This window comes from Erpetoichthys calabaricus, chromosome 17 (genome assembly GCF_900747795.2).
Source record: "Erpetoichthys calabaricus chromosome 17, fErpCal1.3, whole genome shotgun sequence".
Lineage (NCBI taxonomy): Eukaryota > Metazoa > Chordata > Cladistia > Polypteriformes > Polypteridae > Erpetoichthys > Erpetoichthys calabaricus.
This window is the reverse complement of record NC_041410.2, coordinates 20,439,622-20,452,310: the sequence shown is the minus strand read 5'-3', so window position 1 is coordinate 20,452,310 and position 12,689 is coordinate 20,439,622. Positions and strand designations below refer to the sequence as shown.

Below are 12,689 nucleotides of genomic sequence, written 5' to 3'. Positions count from 1 at the left end.
GAATAAAGTTAATGTTTTGGAATAGCCAAGTCAAAGTCCTGACCTTAATCCAATCGAAATGTTGTGGAAGGACCTGAAGTGAGCAGTTAATGTGAGGAAACCCACCAACATCCCAGAGTTGAAGCTGTTCTGTACAGAGGAACGGGCTAAAATTCCTCCAAGCCAGTGTGCAGGACTGATCAACAGTCACCGGAAACGTTTAATTGCAGTTATTGCTGCAAAGAGGGGTCACACCAGATACTGAGAGCAAAGGTTCACATACTTTTACCACTCACAAATATGTAATATTCCATCATTTTGCTTAATAAATAAATGACCAAGTATAATATTTTTGTCTCATTTGTTTAACTGGTTTCTCTTTATCTACTTTTAGGACTTGAGTGAAAATCTGATGATGTTTTAGGTCATATTTATGCAGAAATATAGAAAATTCTAAAGGGTTCACAAACTTTCAAGCACAACTGTAGATAGATAGATAGATACTTTATTAATCCCAAGGGGAAATTCACATACTCCAGCAGCAGCAGCATACTGATAAAAAACAATAAATTAAAGAGTGATAAAAATGCAGGTATATATCACATACATACATACATCAATCACACCGTTGTTCTCTATAGAGGAATATTTCGGGAAAAAAACATTAAATAAATACGCAAATAAATAAATGTGTCGTGAAATGTGATCATAAATTAATAAGAACACCATGAAATGTGAGTATATATATTTTCATTATACATTGTATTTTATTTCAGTGACACGCAATTATGGTGGAATATTTCAGACAAAATTAAGTAAATAAGTATATAAATACACAAATTAATAAAAGTACTTCGAAATTTGACAAAAAAGTAAGTAACAACCACAGGAATTGTGAATATAAATAAGTAAATGTGTCACATGATATATATTTTTGGTGTTTATTTTGTTATATATTTAATTCTTTCTTTATTTCAGTGGCACCTCAATTACATGAAATAAGCCTGGAAATGAAAACTGTCACTTTCACTCAAAGTTGAGAGGGTGGGCTCTAGCGAGTCCTGTTTTTTGATTGGTGATTCTTTGGTAAAACGACCATAAACCTTCAGCCACCAAGTGCCACATTTACAGCACACATTTCAGATGCAGATTCCTAAGGATGAATTCAAAGTTTCTTGAACAAAGGCAACTGTTCCACTCTATAATTCTGCCCAAGTTTTTCTTGCACTCCAGTCCAGTCACCTCTATGAGCACACACATGAGCCACATGATTCCCAAATCAAGCAAAGCACATATGTCCACTGTGTAGATGATTTACCAATAAAAGCACAGTATTTGCTAAAGCCCACCCTCTCAATTTTGATGAGTAAAAGTTACAGTTTTCATTTCTGGACTTATTGTGATATCAATGAAATAAATAAACAAAGAAATAATTAAGTACATAAAGGAATAAGGAAACATATGCATATTTTTTGACACTTGTAAGTATTTATATTCACATTTCCTGTTATTTATTTATTGTCACATTTCACAGCACTTTTATTTGTGTATTAATACATCTATTTCATTTTGTCCAAAATATTCCTCTATCTGCATTGTGTAGTACACATTGAAATGAAAACTGACACTTTCACTCATCAAATTTGAGAGGGTGGGCTCTACCGAGTACTGTGTTTTGAACGGTGAGTCGTCCGCTGAGTGGACAAATGCGCTTTGCTTGACTTGGGAATCCTGTGGCGCAGACTCAGAGTTGTGACTGTGCAGCTCTGATACGAGTCCTAGAAAAAGTTACCCAGAAGTACTGTGCAAAGTGGTGACTTTCATTCAAGAAACTCTGAAATAATCATTAGGCAAACATCTCATCTTGTCCTAGAACAATTAAGAAATTATTTAAACTAACACAGAAGGCAGAACATTAAAATAATGAAAGAAGCAAATATTACATAATATTTAATTAACAGAAGTAAAACTAAAAAGAACGGAAACAAGACAAAAAAAGGGCAAAACACAACACCCCACATCCATCCATCCATTATCCAACCCGCTGAATCCGAACACAGGGTCACGGGGGTCTGCTGGAGCCAATCCCAGCCAGCACAGGGCACAAGGCAGGAACCAATCCCGGGCAGGGTGCCAACCCACCACAGAACACCCCACATGGAATGCTGAAATTAGTTGTCCGAGACAAATTAATATGCCATTCACAATAAACACAACAGTGACCTAAAAGTCACACAACCGAAAAGTGTTGTTAGGTTGGTTGGCACTAAAAGGGAGTTTTTTTTTTTTTTTTTTTCTCACTGGATATAATATTTTTCAGCGTGGAAGGCGATTTTAGTACAGTGGGTGGCAGTGAAGTAGTTTCCGTATGGAGGCAGGATTTTAAACTCTGTCCCAAACGTGTTCTTTACTTTGGCGATTTCAAATTTAGCTTATTAGCTTGTCTTTCACTGCTCACCTGATAACTCCAAAACACCATAACATGTTCTGTGTCAAAGTGCCTTTATAAAATGTTATCCTCCTACAAGCGAGTCTCACTGCTTTTACCTTCACTTCTCTATATAAAAAAGGCATTTATCCTACCAGTTTCCCTTAACCCGTTCTTTTTATTGTTCTCTGGCTCAATGTTCTGAAAGTGTGATGTGTGAACCACGCTAGGAGATCAGACAAGCTGCTCAGGAATATAATAAGCCCCCTTGTGGATTTTAAGAGTATTACAGTAGTTCTAGGGTGTTGTATCGTGTTAGCCATTATGAGTGTAGAGAAAGGCCAAGCAAAATGAATAAATTAAACTAAACTAAACCTTTTTAAAACTAAAATCTTTTTAGTTAGCCAATAAAAGGTGTCATTTTGCTTGGCTTTCCTCTAAGAGTATTACAGGAGAATCTCTTGTACTTTCTGTAATGTGTCCATATTGCCATGCAAAAAGAAAAGTACAAACAGGCTCAATTTGGTGATCCAAGACTTAGACCAGGGGTCTGCAGAAACAGTCCAGCAGTTTTTGTTCCAACCCAAATGTTTAATTGGAAACCAATCATTGCCAATAACAGACCTTACTTCATTTAATGGCTTGCTAGTATTTTCATTTTGCCATGTCAGATGATTCTTAGGTTACAGATGATTTTCCTTTCCAAGGATATCATCCAAATGGTTTGTAGCCTGAAGCAGATTAGAAATTCTCAGTCCATTACATTTTTCTCTTCAGTTTCCTTATATTTTATTAGACCAGTGTTAGGCATACATGCCCAGGGAGATTTTTTCATTTTCAAATCAGGTAGGAACAATCGGGGGAACAAGAGTGGTGTGACACTGGTGTTCACCAACCTTTGCCTTTAGATTGGCACCGACATCCCACCTGTTTGCTCCATCCGCTATTAAAGAAAGAAATGGGCTGGAAGTCGGCGTTCAGTCAGGAACCTTCATCCGAAGAAGACGGAGTTACATCCTTGAAAGCACTTGCCTTGGGTCGAGGAAGCCATGATTCAAACCACATGGTGTTTTGTGTCCATTTTTGAGCTCGCCAAATAAATAGGTCTGCATCACAGACCCCAAAACATTATCTGTGTTCTTTAATTTTGTTTTAACACCTGAAAGTTCACAATGAATACCCACGATTGTAAATGGAGAGCTTGTTGGTTCCTTTGTCATTTACATCTTATTAAAAATAAGGAGCAATTAGAAACAGTGAATTCAGCTCTTTAAGGATAAAATAATCACCATAACAACTAAAATGAAGCTTGAGCAACAAATACTTCAACAGCAACAACTGACTTCTCATTAAGAAACTGGATTTAAACAAAAACCTGCAGCCACTACAGCCCACCAGGACTGACTTTCCAGCTGGCTTAGACAACAGGACTGCACTGGGTAAGTAGTATCTCATTTAAAATTGTCCAAAATGCTTCCAGGGCAAGATCCAACCTGTAAACGTTGCAATCGAGCTCCAGCCTCACTGGGTCACATGTTTTGAGCGAGCACCAAACTAACATCATTCTGGACCAAAATCTTTAACTGCCTTCCAGACAGCCTGGGCGTCACAATCCCCGCTAATCCACTAACAGCTGAGTTTGGTGGACTCTCAGAGGGGCTTAAAGTGGAGAAGGACAAACAAATGAATTGCCTTTACTTGACTATTGGCACATAGACTTATCTGGCTAAGAAGAATCCTAACTCTCCTCTTTTAAGTCAGTGGGTAACTGATGTTATATATTATCTCATATTGGAAAAAATCTAATTCTTACTTAGAGGATCTGTGCAGAACATTTTCAAAACCTGGCAGGATCTGATCAATAACATTTTAGAATAAGCATTTAAATTGAGGAAGCGGATTCTCTCCCCTCTTTTTTATTCTATTTATTGTATTCATTTATCTATTTACTTATTTTTGCTATTATTAAAGTTTTACTCTGCTGCCCTAGCTGTCTGTCTCATAGTTGGGGGTTGATTTGTTTTGAACCTAGTGCTGTTAAACTTAACAGGCTTGTATGGGAATGTTATTTAATTTTAATGAAATCAATAAAACCTCTCTACTATATAAAAAAAATCCTTCGACGAGACGAAACTTTTTGGAAGAGAGATTTTGTTTCAAGTCCCACGAGACGAGACTTTTGTCTTGACAATTTTTCAAGTCACACCCTCCTCTCAAACATTTTCAAACAAGACCACAGTCCTCTCACCTCTCATTCGTGTAAATGCTTTTGTCAGACACGTTTCCTGCGCTCTCAGCTCTTATACATTTTAACGTTTTCCTCAGTTTAAGTTCCCAATTAAAGAAAACGTGTTATGTCCAAATCTTATTGAAGAATTTCATCCCGAAGGGTTATCAACATAAAAAATGAGTACACGCGCAATCCTAGCACCAAGAAACGAGGATGTCAAACAAATTAATGCTAAAAATGTTGATCAGTTAGACATCAAATTGGTTAAATGCATTCAAAAATGTTAAACGGTTACACGGCAAATTGGTTAAATGCGTATCAATAGACTATGCTGAAACAGTTGGTAGTGATTGTGCGGAAGATGAAAACATCAACTTACAATATCCCGTAGAATATCTACAACCGTTAACACTGTCCGATTTTACAACACATAAATTACTGTAGAAAGAAGGATGTATCCAAGAAAGGTAATGTAGTACAGGGGATAATATTAGACAACAAAGGAGATCTTGATATGCCATTCGTATTAAAACATTAACAGTTTCCTGTTAATATAGCTTTTGCAAAGACAATTAACAAATTTCAGAGCCAAACATTCAAAAAAGTTGTTTTATTTAATAGAGAGGAAGAAACGAAATACAATCACGGGCAGTTATACGTTGCGTTAATACATAAGCAACAATTCCCATGAAAATAAAAATCTGTTTGAATTGTACATCTGCATCCCCATACACGAGCGGCAGAACCGCAAACAGGCTAATGTGTAGCGCAGGCCGGGGGTTTGGTGGGCAAAGCCCCCTAGTGTTTAAAAAAAAAAAAAAAAATAGTAAAACTGAATTTCATTCATCCATCCATTTTATGGATGTCGGTTAATCTGTGAATTACCCCTTGGGATTAATAAAGTATCTATCTATCTATCTATCTATCTATCTAATCTAGTGTTGAGCTGCGGAAGGCAACACACCTGGACACACATTCACACTTACATTTTAGAGTCACCCAAATCCCTAACCTATACGTTTTTAGGAAACCAAAGTACAGAAGAAATACCACTTTGATAAGTGGAAGAACATGCAGCTCTTACACAGAAAGCAACCGGCCTGGATTGGAAACAAGGACTGTTGAACATCAAAGCAGCCAAGTCACTTTCTGTTCCACCACCCCACCTTTGGATCAGTTAGTGTGACCTTAAAGTAAGGCTGAAACCCTCTTGAACCAATTCAGGTCACCAATCCAGACAGCATCAGGAATCAACCCTAGGCCTTGTTGCATCCTGGGGCTCAGTTTCACAAAGCTTTTTGACTTCTCCCACATATCTATCAGCCAGTCAGACACAACCCAAACAATCTCCGTCACTCCTGCGTTATGAATGAAAAGAGCAATGAAAGGCACAAACTTCCATCACAGCATTTGAAATTTGCTTTTCTTTTTCCTGATGTCAATAGGCACCAAGGAGTGGTTCATCTCTTATTAAGGAGGCCAGTGAGACAACACCACTAAGAAGAAGGGAAGCGATTGGGAGTTCCTGCTGATATACTTCATGTGAGGGAAAGCAATCCAATTTTGGCCTTCTGCACAACTGAACACCAAAAACTGAAGTAAATAACAGTGGCTGTCGTATCTACGCCCCTTCTGGTATGTCAGCACAACCTTGTTATGGGCATCAGCATTAAATTTGAAAAGAACCTACTGCTGATGTCATATCTGTCCGGCCATCCCTCATCATGAAACAACTTGCCTCCAGAGAACTAATTCTGTTTAAATTTAGTACTCTTATTCTTCAAGGACAATTGGTCAGGAAAATCCAATTGCTGTTGATATTATCTCGAATAGAGTGTGCTGTAATGATTTTTGAAATTTCATAAACTATTTAAAAGGCAGTGGGCATTTTTGAAATCATCTCTTAAAACAGAAACATAGCTTCAATTACTGATTAATCTCTTTAGTGTTGTGTTTGACCCCAAAAAAACGGATCAAAAACATTTTTTCAACAATAGAAAATGTTGTTACATGTAACAGAAACATGTAAATACCAAAACATCAACATAAATACAGTAGGAAAAGCGCATCTAGTGGCAAGTGCTCTACTGATGTCCTTCTTGTGATACGTTTTGAGACCATCACCAACCCACAGCCCGTCGGAACAGATCAAGCATTTTTCTTTACACACATATTTTTCTGTTGCTTGCACATGAGACATAGAATGTCAGTACAATGAACTGCACGATCGGTGGACCCCTTGTGTTATTGTAGGCTGCCACAGCACAAGACTTAGTGACTTCCACATTTCCCGACGCGAACATTGACAGTTGCTGCACCGTGAACAGTGCTTAAGGGGTTAAAGTCTTTCTTGTCCTTCTACTTGATTTGCCTTTTTGCCACACACCTACTTGCACCCCATCGCAGTTGGGCCGTACAGTGCCATGTGTGTCAGCTTTACTACCCGTGTCAAAGTCTGATGACCAGTTCCCATTGTCATCACAATTATTTAATTCAACTAATGTTTCAGTTGTTTTAAAACTTGCTTTATAGCTTATTTACATGCCATTGTGTTTGTTTGTTTATTGAAGTCTCCACCCCACTCATAAATACTGACAAGTTACCCTAGCGTGGATAAACGCACAGAAATATTCACGATTGTTTGCAACATGATGACCACTAGATTAGATGGGATCAGAATGCTGTTCCAAGTGTTATTCAGGCTTTAAAACGGTAAAGAGGATCATTATACATCACCCCAAGTATGGTTCAGGTTTAATGGAAATGACATAGAATTCTGATCCAAATAACACTTGGGGGTTAAAGCAAAAAAAAGTCAATTTAAGCTGATATCATATTATGCAACTTCTAGCAATAGGGTATGTCACATTTGATGACTGATTTACTGATCTTGTCGGCAGACCATATCAATTTAAACGAATGCAAATCACTGTGCATGTGAAGTTTAGTAACTGAGTGCGAGTTTTCGGCAGGTGTGCTCACCTAATAACATGCTGTTGGATGGAGCCAGTGCTGTATGAAGGGTTAACAAGTATGGAGAGCCCAGCTGCAATCTCTGCTGTTTTATTTCTTTTCTCCATTCTTTTGTGGTACATAAAACATGACAACAGACAGGCAGTTTCTCTTCTGTTTGTGAAGTCGAGAACATCTACGTTCTTTAATCCTCGTCACTGCATTATACTTCCAAGTGAGAATTCATTGGTTGTCAGCTCTCATGTATACAGAGCCCACCCCTACAACTAGACAAAACTTGTTGGGGTGATTTGCAGACTAGTTGGAGTGAGTCGCTGCGTATGTCAGACTATGTGACTGCGCTTCACAGGTGCGCACCAACTGACTCTCACTCTCTAAAATTACGTAAATGAAGGCTACAAATGAAAATCACTTGAAAAGTCCTCTGTGACATGGCCTTTCCTCTTTCAAGTTTAACTTTATAGAGAGGTTGTTTAAACGTACATATTTTGTATATTTGTCTCTTTTACATATCTGACAGTTGTTCCCGATGACAAAAGAAATCTCCCATTGTACATGGACAGATATTAACACAATTTAGAATTTTCCTCAGGTACTTCTTGCAAACATTTTATGTTTAATAATTATGAACTAGCTAGCCAAATATCCTCCAGAACAATCAACAATCAATGCCATTTACACATCACTTAAGCTGGAATCAGGTCTACAACAACCACCACAAGCCTATTTGGACTCCATTTTAAAAGTGGAACGTTATAATCGCGCAAAGTACTCTCGTGTGGGAGTGTTCAAAAAATTGCAGTGTGAAAACAATGTAGCCATTGTTGTAGAAATAGCCAGAGAAGAGACCGTGAGGTCACTTATCTAGTATTAAGTTGGTAGAAAAGCCTAAAATCCCAAGAATCAACATGACGTGAGCTATGCTAAGCTTCACCTGCCTGTCCCCGAACAACCAGTGGTTTTCTATGCTGTAGTGGGCTGGGCCAGTAATGTCACTTCAGGAAAGGCCCCTTGAATCAACAAGCCGATTTACTGAGCAAGGCTGAGTTATGGGGTGCCCTCTGGACTCACAGGAGGTAATAGTGGAGGACAAAGCTGGCCTTTATAACCAATGTTGCACATCCTCTCTGTGACTCGCTATCTTGAGGATGTTTAGCCAGTACAAGTGTGTCAAGAAATGATACTGGGGCTCCATCACACTTGAAGCAATTCACTTTTAAAATGCGGTACTGCAACCTCTCTTACTCATTAACCAATTTGGACATTGTCTTTTATGTAATTCTTGTGTGCATTTGTTGATGGTTATATTAAATATATTAAAAATATTTGATAAAACTTTTTCTTGAGATTCTTAAATCAAGAAAACAAGTACTACCTGTTACAAAAAAAGTGATGTAAATAAATAAAAGCTACAAACAATTCAACCTTCCCAATAGTTACCCAAGTCCCTGATCAAACCTGAATGCCACCTCAAACATTCATTTTTTGTTTGCATTTGTCATTTCTTTTTATTTCAATGCTCATTCATTATTTTTGCTTTTTAAGGCAATGCGATATGGATGAAATCAAGACTGACTTCAAGATGTGCTCCTTTTCAGGTTTCATTTAATAACATTTAGGCTTAAAGAGCCACATTTGACATCCACAAATTATGGCACTGGCTTTCGGTTGATTTTAATGAACAAGATCATTGTACTGCAGCGCAGTAATTTATAAGCGACAAGTGTAGTTTTAACAAGTATATTAATGGTACCATAAAGCTCATTCGAAGTGCAGAATCACAGCTACAGGCACTCCCTGCAATGGGTTTCATGTGCACATAAGCCAACATGGGGGTTCCACTAGCAGGCTGTCAGTTTAGGTTTCAAATCCTTAAACATAACATGTTACTAAATGCACGACATTTGTCATAAAAATGGTAGCCAGCCATAATGACATCGATGTCTGACATAATACAGTTAAATGCATTTTACTTTGGCAGCTCAAATGGCTCATCAATCTTTTCAGAATTTTTCTCATTCTAATGTAGCTAAGATGACTACACTTTTCGGGGTTGCACAGTGATACCACTGTGTTTCTTTTTACTTGTTCTACTTACACATTTTGGGCTAAATAAAACTCACAATTTGCCACTCACAAAGCTGTCATCTGATGTTTAGGCAACTTCTTCACTTACACCAACAGAAGAGATGGCCGTCCTCTGTGAACATCTAGACAAAATACCTGCAAAAAGAATAAGCCATCCATAATACTGTATCATGGGTGGTCATGGGGCCAAACTGAAAAGCTCTTTCATCACTTGGTATTCAGTCTCCAAAAATCTACACCCAAGATTCACTATGAACTCATTGATCACGGCATTGGAGAAAGGCAATATGCAGCAAGAATGAATTTCACAGTATACACGACAAGATCTCTCCCATATGAGACTTGAGTCTCCACTGTTTACTGAGATAAATGTATGATAAAACATGCACAACAATCCATTTCTTCCAATGCAGTACTTGCTCTTGGACTAACTGCTGCACTGACTCCAGAGTACTCCATGCCCCAGTAATGACCAAGAACTCCACACTAGCTAATAAAAGCCAGGAAAACAGTAAATTTGATGGGAAGATTACTCCACAGGGTGACACAATGAGTAGCACGATCATCTCAGACTCAATACCCTGTGTTTGAATTCATAATCATGTGTGTAGTTTGCACGTTCTATTGCATTCCCAAAGATGCTCATCAAGTTACCTGGCAGATCAAAGATGGTCTTTTGTGAATGTGGGCAGGAGCAGCTCCTTTGATGTATGGGCACATTATCCTGGGCAGTTTCCTGACTTGCATCCAATGGCGTCTCTTGGATTATGCAGGTATGAGAATTTCATCCTTGGCACAGTGCAAGCCACATGGAATTTCACCAGATGCTAGGTCTCCTCTCAATTATTCCAAAGCGCTGGCAGTTGGTCAGAAGCAGGTGCCCATTGTGAAACTACACACACTGTCTGAAGTCTCTTGTCAATTTTAAGTGAAAGCAGGGCCATGTCCTCCAGTTGTCTTCCATGAATTCCTCCAATAGTACTCAGTTTCTAGATCTTTCCTTAAATACCCAGTTTAGTCTGATAATTTCCAGAGATACCGTGTAACTCTAAGGTCCACACACAGCAACAAAGCTTTCGCAGAGCTGCCCAGGAGCACTAGACAAGTAAAATTATCACCTCATTAAAAAAATGAATAAAGGATCAAAGTGCATGTAGCTACAAATCAGAGAAGGGGTTAAAGCAGACCACTTAACAAAGCAGAACTAGACACAGGTAAGAGTTACCTAACTTTATTTATTTTTTAAATCTAATATAAATCCCTTGGGATACATCCCAGTAGGGCCAATAAAAGTCTATGAATGCATGGATACCTGCCATTAGTACTGCATTCCAACACTCAGTTCATAATGAGATTTTTTCCATTTCCAAAACATAATCAGAGCAGAAATACATTTACCTAGACGCACTTTTATTTGAATTTTTCACAGGATTTGTTTCTTTCCATCTTGTGTGCAAGTATATGCATTTTTAGTGTTGAAGAACTTCTCACTCCGGGTAATGTGAGCTTTTCTTTTGATTTTGCAATTTATGAAACAGAGGGCTATTATAATGAGTGAGAACCAGCATTAAAAATACAATCTCTACAGACCTATCAAGTCAACAAAAGCTGTGCAAGTCTGTGTCATGTCCAAACAATGCAAAATGTGGCTGGAATTAGAGCGAGTGATCAATACAATTTACATGCTTTATACATTATTACAAGTTTAACCTCCAGTTTAAAGTCAAGTCAAAGGTTAAGATCTGAATTTTAACACACCGCCCCCTTCCCCACCCAGAAAAAAAAAACATTAAATTTACAAGTGGCCTAAAAGATGGTACACAAGACCCTGCGTGTCTTTGTCAACTATGTTTCTTGATAGGTCTATTCATTAAAAAAAAAAAATGGTGCATAATGACATTCATGTAACTCTTTTCCAATGTGAAGCACAGAAAAGTGAAAATTTAAATAAAGGTGCAGGGTGAGGGAACCCACTCCGGTAGGCATTTCCTGGATCTCCCCATTTGACTTTCAGATGGATTTTCATTTTGTTAGTCTGACTCAGCAGCTCTTTCATTTCCTGATTAAGGAATGTTGATTTACATTATCTTCTGTATGCACTAGTTGATCACAGTCTCTATACATTAAACTAATACATAACGTTCAATTAAATTAATCCTGAAAGGTTAATAAAAAGAATGGGACATTCTATTCCAGTAAAGCAAGGAATTGTGTAAATTAAAAAATAAAAAAATGTAAAACTGAATGCTATCTCACAACAGCAGCTATTCTTGCCTGCAAGTCTATGGACATGAAGCCCTGTGTGTGCAAAGAAATGCAATACAAGAACCATGCAAAAATTAAAATGACACAGAAGAAATAAAAGCTACATAAAAAAAGCTTTATAAATACAATAAAATTTAAAATCTATACTGATGATGTTCTAGCAGTAACTATGTAAATTAGCTGGCACTCTAGGTTGAAAAGTTTTCTTTTTTATTCTGCGCAGGTAATTCATGCCATCTTTGGTTGACTGCAGTACTGAGGAGAAAGTGGGGGTGTGGGTGGGGGTCAGTTCTTGAAAATAGCATCAACTTTCAGCAGACAGCTGGGCTTCAATGTCCACTCTGCAGATAGGGCATTTCTTATTCGTAGTGAGCCACTGGTCAACACACAACTGGTGAAACAGGTGCATACATGGGAGGCGTCTACAAAGGGAAACAAAAAACAAAAACAAATCTTTGGTCACTATAATCAGTGAACAATGCTGAAAATAAAGCTGGACAACTTTTTGGATGAACCGCTAGGCACAACCAAAATTTGAAACCGAACTGACATCACTATTACTGGCACAGCTTCTCTCAATGCGGACAGAAATGAACCAACAGTGCTGCCCAATGACGGCACAGAATGCAGTGGTGCTAGATAATTTAGAATTTCCTCCATTTCTGCATAAATGACCTAAAACATGATCAGATGTTTATGTAAATACCACTAGATAAACAGAACCCA

General features: G+C 38.0%; 1 protein-coding gene across 4 annotated transcripts in view; it reads right to left on the bottom strand.

Moving 5' to 3' along the window:
* Nucleotides 1–10,913: 10,913 nt before the first annotated feature.
* Nucleotides 10,914–12,689, bottom strand: part of rnf111 (ring finger protein 111) — a 148,975-nt gene continuing 147,199 nt past the window's right edge. For all 4 annotated transcript variants that reach the window (XM_028823841.2, XM_028823843.2, XM_028823842.2 and 1 more), the window contains exon 14: nt 10,914–12,385. In XM_028823841.2, the coding sequence (XP_028679674.1) occupies nt 12,268–12,385 (118 nt within the window). In that variant the 3' untranslated portion in view covers nt 10,914–12,267. The remainder of the gene's footprint in view (nt 12,386–12,689) is intronic.